Source organism: Erithacus rubecula, assembly GCF_903797595.1.
Source record: "Erithacus rubecula genome assembly, contig: SUPER_Z_unloc_2, whole genome shotgun sequence".
Taxonomy (NCBI): domain Eukaryota; kingdom Metazoa; phylum Chordata; class Aves; order Passeriformes; family Muscicapidae; genus Erithacus; species Erithacus rubecula.
The window spans coordinates 1,384,002-1,401,786 of NW_027635860.1; the positions used below are offsets into that span (position 1 = coordinate 1,384,002).

General features: G+C 45.8%; 1 protein-coding gene across 7 annotated transcripts in view; it reads right to left on the reverse strand.

Moving 5' to 3' along the window:
• LOC306814823 (PH and SEC7 domain-containing protein 3-like) overlaps positions 1–17,785 on the reverse strand; it is a 114,897-nt gene that overhangs the window by 56,104 nt on the left and 41,008 nt on the right. For all 7 annotated transcript variants that reach the window (XM_079331270.1, XM_079331268.1, XM_079331267.1 and 4 more), the window contains 4 exons: positions 17,653–17,733; positions 8,649–8,761; positions 5,866–5,924; positions 2,324–2,413 (listed from right to left, as the gene is read on the reverse strand). In XM_079331270.1, coding sequence (XP_079187396.1) covers positions 2,324–2,413; positions 5,866–5,924; positions 8,649–8,761; positions 17,653–17,733 — 343 coding nt within the window. The remainder of the gene's footprint in view (positions 1–2,323; positions 2,414–5,865; positions 5,925–8,648; positions 8,762–17,652; positions 17,734–17,785) is intronic.

Genomic DNA, 17,785 nt, shown 5'->3' on the forward strand with positions numbered 1-17,785 from the left:
TCTCAAAGCACAACTAGGAATACACAGAGAATCAGGTCATGAAGGCCTTGTGGTTTCTATCAAAAGTGTTCCCACTGTCAGAAAAAAACTTAGTAAAACATAGAGATAGCTCCCCCACGGAGGTGAAAGAAAGGAGTAACTTGATCTAATGCCCCAAGTTTTCTGAGGCTGATCACACAAAAATGCATCCCTCCTTATGTGTAGACGGTCAGCTCTTGATGTGCTGTTTTCCTATCCAGACAAAATACTCATGGGCACACTCAGGGTGAAGGGATTGACTGAAGGCCACGTTTGACTGATGCCTGTCAGCCAGCTCTCCTGGATAACCCAGGCATTCGCATTTGCACTCCTGACTCTGGGAACTGGATCCACAATAAATGCTGCACAGAGCTTCATAAGCCCTGGATGAACACTCAGCTCTCCCTGGCCTTCCTTCCCCTCCAGCACTGCTCAGATTTGCTCTGCGGCTAAGCAGAGTCACAGAACTTCATACAGGATTGCAGCAGGGCCCCGAGGAGAACACGGGTACACTGCAGAGGCAGAAAAGCCCACTCTCTTCACCACAGGTCTGCATTAGTCACCAGTGGGTGCTCAGGACCTCACTCCCACAGGGACACACTGCCACCCTGTGGAAACTGCTCTTCCTTTCCCAGGTGGCTGGGCAAGGATGCAGGGAGAAGGGTCGCCACCTCACCCATGCCCAGCAGCTACACAGCTAATGCAACAGCAAGCCACATGCCCTTTGGTGCTGTGCTGAAGCAGGGTGCTGCAAATTGAATTTATTGAGACTAATGCAAAAATTAATTTCTGCTAAGTCTTTGTAATCGCATATTTAGTGGCAGCATGGCTGCTGTGAACACTGTAGCATAATTTCTCGTACTCACTCCACTCCCCTCCACAAATAAATTAAAAGGCAAAAGCCAGTTCATCAAATCTTCAGACAAGCCAGATGAGAAACAAAAGCTGAGCACTGCCTCTGTCCCCAAGACATCAAGGCAGCACATAGAAACAGGAAGAAAGCCTTAAGTGAAGAGGGATACCAACAACAAACTCCTTCCATCTATGTCCAAAAAATACTGAGTCCTGGTATTTGCTCTGGGTGAAAAGTCAGACATTCCTAGCATTAGCAGGTGAGTGCTAAGCACTACAGTACAGCCACAACTGCATAATTTTGTCAGCAGGAAAACAAACAGCAGGTAAGCACCAGTGGAAGTCTCTTGTCAGTACACTCAGGTTATTTAAACACAATCTGGAGATCTATTTATGCAGTAAGGGCTGTAATTAGCCGGCAAATTAATCTCAACACATCCCACTATGGCAAACTGAGAAATAAGATTCCTTGGGGGAAAAAATAATTTAAGTGTGGCTGCTGACAGATATACAGATTTAAAAATTAAGGGCATTAAATCTAAAAGAAAGGATGGTTGAGCTTATATTGAAGCAGGAGGCCCAACAAAAAGCTCCCTGAAGAAAATGAAGAAATTACCAATACTAAAAGACAAACTACTGCTTTCAACTATGTGGGTACATCTGTATTTCAAACAGTCTTGACACAAAACCCACAGAAGAGACTCATTTTGTTTGTTTCAATAGGCATTGGGTCAGCTCTCAGACTGGCAGCCTCTTATTTTTATTTCCATTACAAAAATATAAATAAATTATGAACTCCAGTGTATGCGCACCTGTCTTCGTTTAAGCAAAGTGCTGTTTCATGCTAGTAATCAGACAAAAAATAAGTGAAACATTCTCATTATTATTGACAATAAAACAAGGTTCGTCCTGCTCAGCCTCTTCCCTCATTCTTCAGATTTAACTCCTGGCACAAACTTAATGAACAAAAGCTGAAGCAATGCAGCCTGTGCCAGACAGCACATTATAATCTGAAATTACATCTCCAGCTCTAATGTGAATACCCCAAAGCACCTTTGATGAAAAAACACACACGCCTTCCAGATTGTACAAAGAGATAAGGCTTAGCCTTTATGTATTCACACTCAGAGCCAACTGGCTGCTCCAGTCCGCTGTAATCAGGAGACAGCACTCTGGATTGGCATGACCACAGGAGTTTACAAGGCACACAGCTCTGGGGCAAGACCTGCTGTAGCTCAGTTTCACCCCTCTGTGCTGCAGAGACTCTCCTTCACTATCAAGTGAAGAAAACAAGAGAACAAACATTATATATATTATGTATCTTCTGGGAGGAGAAATGTGCCTATCACTTGTCATGTTTGACAATTAAGATTCAGGAAATGCAAGATGGGTGTTCTGTTTTGAACTATCTTCCAGCATAAACGAAACCCACGTGCTGCAGTTAATTCCTTACCTTCAAGAGCCCTCTCGGGAAGTCCTTGCCATCATTCATTCCCTGGAGGTTAGCAACGAACTCTTGGCAGGTCATCTTTTTCCCAATGTTCTGAAAGGGGTATCAGAGAAACAAATTATCATATTCCTGCTGCTTTCCCAAATGACAGAATGAGTAACATCAGATTAAATGCATCTTCCTGCTCTCCTTCAAGCCTAAGGCAGACAATACTAAGAAAGCATTAAGGAGATTACTCACAGATGAGCGTCCTTGTATCCATACAGTTAGAAAAAGGAAAGTACTTTTGCACCAAAGGCTAACACATACCCTGCAAAAAAACCCAGCTTAATACTGGGGCTAATGAAGAGGACAATGATGAAAATCTCTGGTAGTTGCACAGTGCCTTATACCCCATGACTCTTGACATGTGCCATGTCTCTTGACATTTCCATAGGCTCATTCTCTTTCCTCTCTTCATGTGTAAGTCTCAGACTGAAAGTTGCCGAAATAAGCCACAAATGGAAAGGAACAGTTTGGCTGTTCCTACATGTTTGTGAAGGAGCCAAACTACATCCAGAAGTTTGAGGCTGCCCTAAATGACTCTTGAATCCCCATCTCCATCACCCCTCAGAGAAAGTGTCTGTACTCAGTACTCCACGTGCTGGAAGGCCCCTGCTTAACATGCAGGGAGCCTTGTAAGTGGGCAAAAATTACAGCACTGCATTGATGAGAAAGGACATCAAAGACATCTGAGGAAAGGGAGGCAGCCTGAGATGAGCTGTGAAATGTGATATCAACACAGGGGAAAACAGGGCTCTGTGATGGTCATGGTATCTTTGAGGATAACACCACTACCAGACAGGAGATGGAAGTGAAGACTTTTCCACTGTCAGGGCATGCTTTTTCTGAAGAAATACAGAAGAGCTCTGTGTGAGCTTTTCCTTCCGCTAGAAGAAGGAGCCCAAATTAACACAGGACTGGAGCCCAAGGAAGCACAGCTGGTAATACAGGTCATTCAATGTTATGAGTTACATGACAGCTTAAAGTGCATAACCTCTATTTCCCTTCCATAATCTTTGATCAGGAAAACCACCAAATCTTGGCCATCAGCCTCAGCTAGCTGATAAGGAAGATTCCATAACAGCAGCCAGCACAAACCTACAGAAAAAAAGGCAAGCAGTAACCCTGGAACAATTCATGGCTTTCCACAGATAGCTTCTGACAACACAAACAGGCTGTACCCCTGGCTCTATGATTGCAAAGTTTATAGAACACAGCTCATAACTTCAGTCTTCAGCTCCAGGCTGGAGCTGATCTAGTAGACTTACAAATGCTTTCCTTTCTCCCTGCAACTTCAGTCTACTTCTATTTGTTTCCTCCATGCAGCAGTTTGCAGCTTCCCCAAGCTGACCAAAGCCAACAGCAACGTGGCATTGCAGACAAAAGGCTGTTTTGCTGCAGGACCAAATGTAACATCTCCATATGGTGCCATAGAGGTTCCAGAAGATGTGGCTGGTGGTCTAGAGATACCTTGAAACTCTAGCACCAGTGTGGGTGATGACCTCTGTGCAGAGAAGCAAGCATGCATTTCCAAGACATACCTAGCAAAAACTGCTTAGTTTCAAATAGAAGTGTGGCAAGAAAGGGAAAATCAAGGGGATAAGTTAGAGTTTGTCTAGAAGAGTTAAAGGCAAGTGTGAACTGTAGGCAACACAGCTGCATTGTAGCCATACAAGCAGTGGAGGTGATTGTGAAATAGAAGTATCTGTGCCTATAATCAAGTATATCAGTAACAAACAGACCTCAGTAAACAGATAGGCCCTGTGATTCATTTGCTTCCTGCTCTAGCAGAATCCTGGTAAGGATGGGGCAAAGCATTATCTTCATTAGGAAACAGGCAATTAGGCATATCTACAAGGGCTGCATTCCAAGTCAAAAACACCAAACTTACCACCTATGTGGAAAAATGTAAAGCAGTAAGAGGAAGACCAAAATTAGAGGAAATCAGTGGGGTCAGAGAGAACACAATGACACACCCATGGACATAATACAAGCAGGAGTCTGGCAAATACTACAGCAGCATATACACAACAACACACTGTCAACTGCCAGTGGGAAAAGCCTCCAAAGTTACAGACAGCAAGAGCAATGATGGATCAGAGCCAGATCATTTATTCCAGTACCTACTGAAGACAGTAAGGGCTCACTCAAGCATTGTAGGGAGCAGTGAGGATTGCTGTTGGGCTGATGCATGATCATTATTTGGTCTCCCACTCTGACCTGTGAGACCAGGCAGGCTGTAAAGTAGGAGCCTCAGGCTGCTCACCAATCTGGGGAGTGGGATACCTGTGCAGAAAGACTCAGGTGTGCTCAAGAGAAGCCATGCATGCTAAGAGACAAACTGGGGCACATTCCTGTACCCCCCATTTACACACGACTGACACACCCTTCAGTAGGGAAAGCTAAGCCTTCAGAGAAAAAAATACTTCACAACTCCCTACCCCCTCCTGTTTCCACAACCTCCAGACAAAGGCATTCAATTAACAGAGGTGGGTCTCAGAACTCCCTGTGAACACTCAAGTCTTGGTTTTATTACCTACAGCCCCATAGGGGCTAAGCAGACTGTTGAGAGAGAGACTCAGTGTGCCTCCACATCCTGCTGCCCAATCTAACACCCTTAATGTGTAAAAATTCCCAAGGGACATCCTCCTGGAAGAGCTCATTCAAGTGCAGTGGAGGGCCAGAGAAAAACCTCAGAGTTGCCTGGCTGAACCCACTGCTTCTGCATACTGTCATGTCATGCTCCCTGTGTTTTTACATACTCCATCCTAACTCCAGAGCAGAGGAAGCCTCCCATCGGCATGGGAATACCTTGCATAGCAGGTGTAGCACACCATGGGTGGTGCTGAAATACCCATCCTAATGCTACTGGCACCTTGGAGCAGCATTACTAAAGAATTCAAACCAGAATACTATTTCACCCAGGCAGGCAGTGGGGAGAGGTGTGCATAGCAGGAACAAAGGGCTTCCACTCAGCATGCCCACATCCCCACTCCATTCTCTTGGCTCTGAGTACACCCCTCATTTATCTGTGCAAAACTCTGCTTCCATCATATCTGCCCCCTGCAATTGAATGTCTGCAAACATAACCTTCCCTCTGTGACCTTCCCAAAATTTCTTCACCTCCCTTCACCTCACTTCTTCGCATCTTTATTCTGCCTTCCCACATGTGCGTACAGACTGTAAAGGGGAAGCCAATTCCAAGCACAGCTTCCTGGTCAGGGCCTGCTGCAGGAAGGATGGTAAGCACACCAGAATGACAGGCCTGAAGACAGGGAATATGCTCAGACATTATGGCAACACGAGACACAATGCCAGCTTACACATGACTGATGAAGACATGCTGGAAAGGCCTGCCCCAGAACAACAGTCTTGGAGTGCAGCCTTCTCACTGTTTGCTGTCTGCAGAGGCTTTAGAAGAAAGGGACAGGGACTGCCACAAGACCACCCCAGCCCAACATGGTGTGGACAGGAGCACTCTACACATAGCTGTGCATACTCACATGGCCATGCAGGTCTGTGTTCAGCAGCATCATGGCACACGTGAGACAGTGAACTCCATCTGCAAAAAGAGAAATAGCCTGAGTTACATGCAAAACCACATCTGGACCTTTAAGAAGCTGAAACTGAGACTAGCAGATTAATTGAGTCTGCTCCCTTTACAAGAATCTGTTTTATCAAGAAATACACATAATTAAGTAAATGAGGTCATCACACAGCTGCCAAACCAGAACTTTCTTTTAACTTTTAGTAACCGTCAAAACTGTCTTGCAGCACCCATGGATGAGGCAAGAAGACAGGAAATCATGCTATCACTCTTAGCTTGCTAATATCAATATCATAGTCTGAATCAACACCTTCTTCTTCATTTACTTCAATGCAGAAAGGGAAAAGTAAAATACACTCGTTCTTGTGTAAAGAGTGGGGCAGCAGGGTATCCTGCTTTTCTCCCCCTCTGGCTCAGTCCTCATTCAGAGCTCAATGAGAACCTAATTTTGGAGAAGCACAGTTTGTTATTTATGCTGCCCTGGCTCCATGTTGGGCAGAGAGCACTCCAGGGGTTTCTAAGCTGATCCTGTGGCCAGGGCCCTCAGCAGTAAGCCAGATTCATAGAACCACAGAATACAGTTGGAGGGTTGAGAGACTGAAGGATATTATTACTGTCTCAAAGCAACTGAAATGTGCGTGTAGGGGAGGCAGCTCTGCAGAAAATGGGATGTGCACTGTTCCACACCCCACTCTCTGGAGCCTCTAAGTTCAGAACTGCCTGGCACACTGAAAGCAATGCCCTACACCCTGCCCTGGAGTCCCAGTCAACCCTGTCTGGGGCAGCCAGATGACTAGATGCCCGCCCAGGGGGTGCTTGCTACAAGAAGCCAGAGCAGACCCCAGGACATGTGATTGTGTCTCTACTGTCTTCAGATTTTATGGAAGCTGAAATCCCACTGGGATCCAGGTCAGTAGCTGTATCTTATTTTTTGCTCTTTTTTTTTTTTTTCTTCCTTTCTATTCCTAATTTCCATTTTCTGAAATATAGGTAATTAAGGCTGGATGAGTAAGTCAATGCTTTGTGAAATATTTTATTTTAATTGAATGTTTGTTTTAAACTTTGCCAAATTCCTGAACTTCTAAGGTTTGCTAGGAAAGTTTAGTTACAAACATTCTGAGAACCTTTGTCAAGCTCTTTGTGCCCACCTCAGAAAAAAGCAGCAGTACTTTTAAGCCATTTTTGAATAAACTTCCAAGTAAGTTTAGAAAGCACCCTACAAAGATCATTAAGTCCAACTCCTCTGCACAGGACATCCCTAAGAATCACACCATGTGCTTGAGAGCACCATCCAAACATTTCTTGAACTCTGTCAGATTGGTGCTGTGACCACTTCCCTGGGGAGCCTGTTCCAGTGCCCACCCACCCACAGGGAGAAGAACCTCTCTCTAATGTCCAACCTAAACCCCTGCTGACAAAACTTTAAGCCATTCCCTCAGCTCCTGCCACTGTCACCACAGAGAAGAGATCAGTGCCTCCTCCTCCCATTGTGAGGAAGCTGTAGACTGCAATGAGGTCTCCTCTCAGTCTCTGCAAACTATGTGATCTCGCTGCTCCTTATCTGTCTTCCCCTCTAGACCCTTCTCCATCTTTATATTCTTTTTCAGGATACTTTGTGATAGCTTTGTATCTTTCTTATATTGTGGTGCCCAAACTGCACATAGCACTAAGATCCTAGGTTAAAGTGTGTAGGATTTAAATCCTTACTCGGAATCCAAAGTTGCAATTTCCCTCTTGCACCCTGGACTAGAATAAAGCAGCCACATCCTAAGTCATTATTCCACTCTGGACATGATGCATTCTTTCTGCCTGACTGCCTACAGTGTCTTGAAATAAGAAAGGCAATAGGCAGAGGACAGAGACAGCACAGAAGCAGATCCTGTCTTAGTCCCAACTCTTTCCCTCCCCTGCAGACAGCCAGCAAAGTTGAAGAGGTGCAAAGTGCCCAAACATCATCTCACTGCAACACGGGCAGGTCACAAAGCAAAGGGTAAAGAGGCAAAGCGGTAGTCCAAGTGTAGCAGTTCTTCCTCACTTACACTCGAAATTAAAGGTACAACTAAGCCCATGATTGGCTTCTTTTTCAACCTCCTCCTTCAGTGTGTGATCAGTGTGTGCTGGAATCACAAGGCTACAAGGCTCTGCCAGCCTGTCTGGCTGAACACAGCAGTTGTGCCAACAGACAGTTTGTCCTCTTCTGCAATCCCAGTTTTCTCAGGTTTGATCTATGTGCTTGTTTGTTTCCATCATCTATTTCCAAACTGACTGAAAACATTGGCAAGGAGAAGCATTCTGATGTTAGCTAGTCAAGATGAAACCATGCCAGGGTCTGGATGCAGCACTCAAGATTCACCCCCACAACTGGCAAGAACTGGCATGCCTGATGCCAGTGCATGCAGACACAAGCACTGAATGGAGCACAGAAAGTGAACAGCCTCTCTTCCACCTGACACGAGACCTGTTCTTGTCCACATGAATGCAGCTGGAGTACAAGGACCCACACACTGAAGCCAGTGTGACCAGAAACTACAACTGAGGACAAATCTGGAAGTGCCACAACTGAGGAGGTCTAAACACCCTTCCTGCTGAGGGTTTTGATGCTTACCAGAGACAGTCTCTAAAATGTGGTACAGTGACTACATAGCTTCATTTTCCAGGCATACACTGTATGTGCTATTGAAAGTGAGAAGGAAGGAAGACAGAAACAAGCAAAGAACCCAGTATCAGAAACAAAGTTACCTTGAGAAGAAATGGCATTTGGGTTGCACTGGTAGTATCTGCTGGAGAAGTGGATTAAAACTCTCTCTCGTTCCTGAGTTTCTCCAATAAGTGAAAAGGCCTTAAAGAAACTCCTAAAAGAGCAGTGGGAAAAAAGGTGAAATTAAGGTAATAAATCTGTTTTTGTTTCACACAATACAAAGAGCAAAGCACACATCATAGCAAGAAGTACATAAGCACACATTTGGTTCCAAGAAGCCTTTCTAGGAAACTGGGCTATCATTCCTCACACAGTTAACTCCAACATTACAGTAAATGAAGGAAGCTTTCAACTACCACTGGTCTCAGTCACAGAATATACAAAATAATATGTAATTCACCATTTGAAAGATCTGTTGTTAATTTTTTTTTTTTCCTTGGGCAATGTATTGGAACATGTGTCTTTGATGCATGGTAAGATACCCAGAATGTTCTCCATTGTCTTCTAATTGCCCATCATCCCTGCACCTTTTAACTTCACTTCATTAGTACTGCTCTCTAAATCAGAGAAGCTTCTCCAGATGGTGAAGTCAAGCAAGTGCACAGCACTCACATCTAACAGCAAATGTGTCGTCACTTCTCAGAGTGGCCAGCACCACATCAGTCAGGGAGGAGTGTGACTACCTGACCTGCAGAAAATACCTGAGCAAAAGGGCAGAAGACTTGCAACACCTCCCACTGAGCTTCAACAAGAGGAAGAGTAACTTGGCCCTCCTGAGGCTCTTGCTTATGAGAGCCCAGGATGCAGGGCTGGTGCATATCTGGGCAGACTCACTGGATATAGCAAGCAATCCTGTGCAGAGAGGTCGGGAGGACACACATCTTTCACCTCTATTCTCCTATTTGAACACCCCTCCTCTTAACCAGACTGCTATTCTTCCCACTAGAAAAACGTGTCTCACAGCCAAAGATGACCTTCTGCATTCACTTATCAGAATGCTTCTAAGAAAATACTGAAAACACAAAACTTCTGGATCTGAAGTAAGAAGACATACAGAATGATTGTCTAATAGACAATTTTTAAACATGCCCTGAGAGACTGAAACTAACACCAGATCTGAGAGGAATGGAATATATTCCTGGAACATTCACATCTACCTAATCTTGATAAACAAACTATAGTTTTTTCTCTGATGTAAGGTCAGAGACAAGCTGTACTTGCAACAATTTCACACCCACACAGAGTGTGATCTGCCTGGTAATAACTTAATTTCATCCGTAATGTATTGCGAATGCTCCAATTCACAAGCAGATACAAGTGAATCTTCACTTCACAGGGTTTTCCTGTCCTTCCTACTTTGTGCTCCTGTCCTGGTTGTGCCCAGGACAGTGTTAATGTTTAATTTAAGAGCTGATGTTATTTCTGATCCTCTTGAAGGGACCCCCAGCTCATATTTACAAGAAGTGAGCAACATATACTATTACTAGAACTACAGAGCCCCAGCCAGGTAGAAGAAATGGATAATCAGATCAATTGGACTGTGTGGATCCAGTGGCCTGGCACATCAGACACACAGGAATGTAAGGCTTTAGCTCATACCAACACACAATGCACTCTGATGCCATCAAGATACGTGGGGACAGAATCCATCTCTTTCTGGGGTGCCAGGGGGATCCCAACAGCTGACTGCACTGAAAGATGGAGAGAGCATGACTGGCAAAAACACCCCACTGCCACTGGCCTCACGAGCCCTTGGCATAGGGTACCTCAAAAGAGGGTATTCCAAGGACCAAAAAGGCATTGTTAGGACTTTTAGGATAGCTGCTGTGGAGACAGAGGAAATGAGACAGCTGAATATCTTCCCTGGCCTCTCAGAGGACCCCTCTGTTTTGGGACTGCTGAAGGTCGAAGAACAACAGGTAAAATCTCTACCACAGCGTTGCAGCATCAACAATACTGGCACCACCTGGGACTGTGATCCTTATCCACGAGATGATCCATGAACTGCACAGCCAGGAGTGGTCAGCAAGACTCATTCACCCTTACACAGTCCTTTATGGTCAGTGTGCAAGCCCAGGGACCAACAGACTATTGTGTCACACCACTGAGAGCCACTGTGCCCAACACGCTGAGACTTCAGTACGAGCTGCAGTCCAAAGCAGTCAAGTGGTGCCACCATCAACACTGCTAACATGTTTTTCTCCATTCCTTTAGCAGCAGGGCACAGGCCTCCCTTTTTTACCCAGATGGGTGTGACATACACCTGCACAACTCCCCCAGGGGCAGAAACAAACATCCAATATTTATGCTAATTATGCTAATTTTGGATTAATCTGAACTGCACTGGAAGAGGAAGTGGGGAAAAGGGTGAGGTCCTAGAATGCTTCCAATATATTGACAACATGATCACACAGGACAACACAGCAGGAGTTTTTGAGAAAGGTGAGAAGATAATCCAAATCCTCCTGAAGGCTGGCTTTGCCACATAGCAAAGTAAGGTCAAGGGACCTGCCCAGAAAACTCAGTTTTTAGGAGTAAAATGCCAATGTAGATGTCATCAGATTCCAATGAACATGGTCAATAGAACAGCTAGGCGCTGCGGGTTTTTGAAGGATGCATATCTCAGATTACAGTCAGATTGTAAAATCTCTCTATCACGTGATCATAAAGAAGGATTTCAAGCAGCATCCTGAACAATAATGACATTTTGAACAAATTAAACAGGAGGTTGTTCATGCAGTAGCCAGTCAGGACACTACAAGATGTAAAAATATGCTCCACAGTGCAGCCGGGAAGAATGGTCCTTCCTGGAATCTTTGGCAAAAGGTCATGTGGAGACTCGACAACGACCCCTGGTGTCCTGGAGCTGGGAACACAAACATTCCAACATACAAAGGATCTGAAGCCAGCAATACCCCCACTGAAACAGAGACACTGGCAGTTTATGAAGGGGTTTGGGCTGCCTCAGAAGTGACTGACACCAAAGCACAGCTCCTCCTGATGCCCCAGCTGCCTGCACTGGGCTGGATATTCAACATCATGCAACACACCAGGCCATTGTGGAGTAACTGGGTTGCTCTGACCACACAGCAAGCTTGAGTAGGAAACCCCAACTGCCCAGGGATCTTGGAAGTCATCACTAACAGGCCTGAAGATGAAAATTTCAAACTACCATCATGATTAGAGGAGGAGAAGATGACACATGCTGCAGCGGCCCCACACAATAAGTTACCTAAAAATGAAAAGGAATATATCTCTTTATTGACAGTTCCTTTTGTATCAGAGGGACAAATCAAAAAGTGAAAGCAGCTGCAGAGAGCCCTATATGACAAGTCACAGAAGCTACTGAAGGAAAAGGTGGATCAAGCCAGGCTGCAGAGCTGAAAGCCATCCAGCTGTTTTAGGTATCACTGAATGAGAGAATGGCCATCAATCTACCTCTACACTGACTCCTGGATGGTGGCAAATGCTGTGTTGGGGGGGCTGGACTGGCAGAAAAAGCCAATCAGCAGTGCAGAGGGAAACCCAGCTGGGCTGGTGAACTGTGGCAAGAACTCGCTGCCTGGCAGAGAAGCTGGCTGTAGAAGTACATCATGGGAAGCACACGTGCCAAGAGTCAGGCTGCTGAAGAACATCACCATGATGGAGAGGTGGATCAGGCCACCAAGATTAAAGTGTCTCCAGTTAATCTGGACTGGCAATGTAAGAGCAAATTACTTTGGCTCAGTGGGCTCAAGATGTCTCAGGTCACCAGAGAAGAGATGTAACAAACACGTGGGCTTGTGACCAGGGGGTGGATTTAGCTGTGGACACCCTCTCCCAGTTACCCATGACTGTGAAGCACGCTGCCATGGAGCAGGCCAGGCAGGTAAAGCCTCTCTGGTGTGGTGGGCAATGGCTGAAACACAAACATGGGCCAGCCTGGCCAATCAGTCACAACACACAGCTGCAAACCCAAGGCAAGCGTGCTGACACTGGTGGAAACAGCCACTGGATGACTAGAGATGAACCTCACACCAGGGCCCAAAACACAATCCTGAGCCTCCAGATGCAACTTCTGCGGCAATCCACCCCAGAAAGAACTGAGTTGGACTAAAGGGACTCACCTCAAAAATATCCCCATAGATACACGAGCCAGAGAGCACAGGATTGCCTAATATACACTAGCCTCTGAGAAAATTGAACAGTGCAATGGACTGTTCAAAATGACACTGAAAGCAATACAGTGGTGGCACTTTCAAACATGGAATCTGCTTTTAACAAAGGCCATTTCATTAGTTAATACAAGAGGCTCTACCAATCAAGCTGGTCCTGCCCAATCAAAACTTCTATGCTGCAATAGGGAATGAAGGCCCTGTGGTATATACAAGAAATGTTTTAGGGAACATGGTCTGCATTGGTTCTACCTTTCTGCAAAGGCAAATCCATCCATGGGCTTGGTTTTGCTCAAGGACCTGAGGACATTTGATGGGTAATGTAGAGAGACTGGGTAATATGAGGTGTACCCCAAAGGGACTAAATTTTTGGGTGAGAATGCTTTGTGTAATTGCACAATACTGTTTGCTGAAGGCATTGCCACTGTATGCCATAGCTACTACGGAGAATGAATATGGACTGTTCCAGAAGTATCAGCCATGAGCTCCTAATGCGGACTGCAACCAGCCAAAAGCACAGCCTGCCTGGAAGATATCCAGAACAGATAGAATCCACAGTCACGGACTAAATGAACTCAACAGACATCTTGAAAGGACAGTCAATCACAGGAAATTATACTGATGCTTGTGTTTATATATACACACACACACACACACATATACATAGCTGGGAGGAGTAGGACCTAGACATGATATATGGTATAGGATAAGGGGAGGAAAACATATTGATTCTGGCCAGGACAGTTAAAGTTCTCAGTAGCCAGGAGGAACACACCTAGGAGCCTGATGTTGTTCTGTATCACCTCAGGTCACGCGCAGGGGGTGTGAGAGGAGGCATTCCTCCTGGTCTGACAGGATGGTGGAGCAGTCGTGGTATTGCTGGTTCCACAGGTGAGCCCTCGTGTATGAACCACTCAACTCTTCTGTACACTCTGTTATTAATATTGTCACTGTTACCCTTCATTTTCTTATTTCATTTACTTCTGCCAGGAAATTGTTCTTATCTCAATCCTCCATCTTTGCCTTTTGTGCCCCCAATTCTCTTCTCCAGATGCCCGCCCTATGGAGAGGGGGAGGGGAGCTACTGGAGCATGGTTTCAAGTTTCCGTGGGAACATTAAAGTAGGTAATACTGCTCCTAAACTCACAACAGCTCCCAAGGTACATTTTGAGAATTAGCCATCTTTCTGTCTCCTACCCCAGTCTGGCCTCTTTCCAGCAGTACTTCCTACAACATCCCCTCCTCTGAAGCACATTTATGCCCTTGGAAGCTGACTTGGAAAAGAGACTTATGAAAGAATACTGGTAAATAAACAAGGCAGTTTCCTCACTCTCAGAGCACAACACTGCAGCCAAGGGCCACAGGCATGAATTGCTGCCCACCAGGAAGAACAGAGAAGAACATAGAACACACTAAGCTGGAAGGCACCCAACACGGATCATTAAGTCCAACTCCTGGCTCTGCACAGGACCTCCCTAAAAATCAGGCCGTGTTCTTGAGAGCACTGTCCAAACATTTCTTGAATTCTCTCGGGCTTGGTGCTGTCACCACTTCCCTACAGAACCTGTTCTAGTGCCCAACCACCCTCTGAGTAAAGAACCCCTCTTTAATGTCCATCCTAAACCTCCCCTGACACAACTTTAAGCAGTTTCCTTGGGTCCTGTCACAGATCACCTCAGAGAAGAAATCAGTGCGAGCCCTCCTCTTCCCCTTGTGAGGAAATTGTAGACTGCAATGGGGTCTCCCTTCAGTCTCTTCCAAGCTGAACAGATCAAAGGACCTCAGTCACTTCTTTGACTTCCCCTCCAGGCCCTTCATCATCTTTGCAGCTTTTTTCCAGATACCTTCTGGTAGCTTTGTATCTTTCTTACAATGAACAGAACTGCCCCCAGCACTTGAGGCTGCCCCAGAGCAGAGCAGAGTGGGAAATCTCCTCCCTTGCCTGGCTGTGCCTGATGCACCCCAGGACAGGGTTGGCCCTCCTGGCTGCCAGGGCACTGCTCACTCATATTCAACTTGCCCTCCACAAGGACTCCCTGGTCCTTTTCCATGGCACTGCCCTCGAGCAGCTCATTTCCCAGTCTATCCAAGGTGCAGAATCCAACACTTGCCCTAGTTAAATTCACATAGTTGGTAGTTCCCTGGACCTCTCGTTCATCAAAGTCTCCCTTGCAGGACGAGACAGCTCCTACAGTTTAGTATCATCAAATTTACTTATTATATGTTCAAGTCCTGTGTTCAAGTAATTTATGAACATGCTGAAGAGCACCGGGCCTTAGGTGGAGCTCTGTGGAACCCCACCAGTGACGGTGACACCAGTCTGACATCACCCCATTCATTGCAACCCTTTGTGCCTGACACATGAGCCAGCTGTTTACCCACCACATGAAGTGTTTATTCAGCTGTGGGCTGGACATTTTCTCCAGAAGGGTCCTGAGAAAGACAGCTTTACTGAAAGCCTTACTGAAATCCAAAAAGATCACATAACTGGCTTCCCTTGATCATCTTTTTCCTCATGAAGCCATGCTGGTTGTGACCAATCACTGCATTGTCTTTCAGGTGTTTTTCAATACCACCCAAAATAATTTTCTCCATAATTTCACCAGGCACTGAAGTGAGACTCTCAGGCCTACAGTTTCCAAGGTCATCCTTGCCCCTCTTGAAAGTTAGAAAGTTTCCACTCAGTTGGGACCTCTCCAGATGCCCAAGACCATTCCAAAATCATTAAGAGAGACTTCACAATGACATCAATCAGTTCTTTTGAGTATGTCTGGATGAATCCCATGTGGCCCCATAGACTTATGAGGATCTAGATGGAGCAGCAGATCCCACGCAAGTACAGGGTCAGTTGGGAGCTTATATTCTCACAGCCATGGTCTTCCAGCTCCAAGGCAGTTAGTCATTCTGCATTGTCTTTTTCTATTGACTTATTTTTAAAAGAATCCGATTGTTGTCCCACACACCTACTGGCCATGTTCAACTCCAGGTGAACTTCATCAGCTGGCATTCTCTCTCTATAGTGGTGAGCACCCATTTGTATTCTTCCCACATCACTTGACCTTGCTCTCACTGGACAAATACCCTGGATTTTTTGCATTAGTTCCAGAAGACCTTTGGTTATTCAAGTTAGCCTTCTGCCTTGTCTGCTTGACTTCCAGCATTTTGGATTTGCCTGCTTCTCTGCCTGTAGGAGGTGGTGACCAGCACTGATGGATCCCAGCACCTTCTGAAGAATTTTCCCAGGAAACCTTACTAATTAGTTCCCTGAGCAGCCTGAAGTCTGCTCTCCAGGTGTCCAGGGCTGGACTCCAGAATGAACACTGAGAGGAGTTGGAGCAGCCACCCCACTACATCCCCTCCTGTAGTCCTGCAGAGGTTGCAAGAGATGCAACCACTCAGGAGGTGCATGGGCAACATGGATTCAGGGAGTGGACAGTGAAGGAACAACTCTTCACAGGTCTCAGACTTGTCAGTGATGCTGCACAACAGCCCCCCACAGCTAGGAGGCAGCACGGATCTCAGCAGCTGCCTCCAAAATGCTCAACAAACCACAGCTTGTCAGTGAGCCAGCAACAACAGCATTGTTACCTCTCACCCTCTGCCAAGCGCGAGGTAGCACGCCTCAGTTTCCTCTGGCTTTGGGATGATTCTTTGTCCCTAACTGCTACTGCATGATTAGGGCATGTTGCTAGCAATTACTTCAGCTACTCTTAAAACCTCAACAACACTTTGGCTTGTTTAAGTTCTACATGAGCCTGGGCACATTTTAGAGAAGGTCATAACTATTAATATTAACCAGAGATCTACAGGGAGCAGAGACCTCCTAAATATGTGCCACAAAGCAATTATGTCTTGGATTTCACAATTTAAAAGAAGGGTAAATTTAGCATCACACTTCAGGGGTGCAGCAGACCTCCCACTGCCCAGCAGCTCCCACCCCATGCTGAGTGGATGCTCCAGCTTGGCTCCACTCCCCCTGCCTCAGGACCAGGCAGTTCACGCTTGTGCAGGCATGTTCCATTTCCACTGCCTCCAGCAGACAGGCCTTTGTGGGTGCCTTGGATCTGCTATGGTCTCATGGCATCAGACCTCTAGAAATGCATTTGCAAAGGGGGTGAGAAATGCATGCACACCTCCTAGATTTTCATTAGAAAAAAAATTCCCACTTAGTTAACCTCAGTCAAATGAGTTAAACTAATTTAAATCCCCATAAGCACCAGAACCCCAGCAACTGCACCAACAGGCCACTGCTACACAAACTTGGTGTTATGACTTCTGAGAAATAAAACACTAAAAAGAAACATTGCTGAGGTCTGACTCCAGTGTAAAAAGGAATGAAAATTGAAGGGCTGGGTCTTCAAATGCCCACGCTGACAGTTACCAAACTCACTACAGCCTTCTCCACCTAGAAGCTTTTGCTGCTCGGCACATTTCTGGATTCCTCAGGGAGACACAGAGAGGAGAGCTGCTGAGCCACACCAAACCCTGGTCTTAGTGCACTGCAGCAAGGCAGGGTGAACTCCAAAAGGCATCAGCCAGGAAGTCTGTGCAGATCAGCTGAGAGCAACACTATAATTGCTCACTAGCACCTGGCAAACTGTAAGTCCCCCGTTTTGCCAGTGACTGGACACTCTCCTCCAGCTTCTCTGTATCAAGGACCATCCCTAAGCAGGGCCACCAAAATGTTTCCCTCTCTACCTGGCCACCACTCCAGTAGCACTGCAGTACTGCAGCACTCCAAGCCAAACAGAAGATGAAAACTCTGTCCCCAAAATATATCACAGTCCTCTGTTCATCTTCATACATCCCAAAAAGGATGACCATGTAAATCAGACAACACTGCAAACAGCACTTACTAAAATAAGAATATAAAGTTCAGAAATGGTTGTACCTGAGTGAACAGTCCAGCGTCATGCCTGTGAAGTCAAAAAATTTAAGATACTCTTCGGCCACGAGCTTGCTGAATTCATTGCTAAAGAAAAGCAAAGAAACAAATAAAGGTTATAATTCAAGAGTGAGCCCCT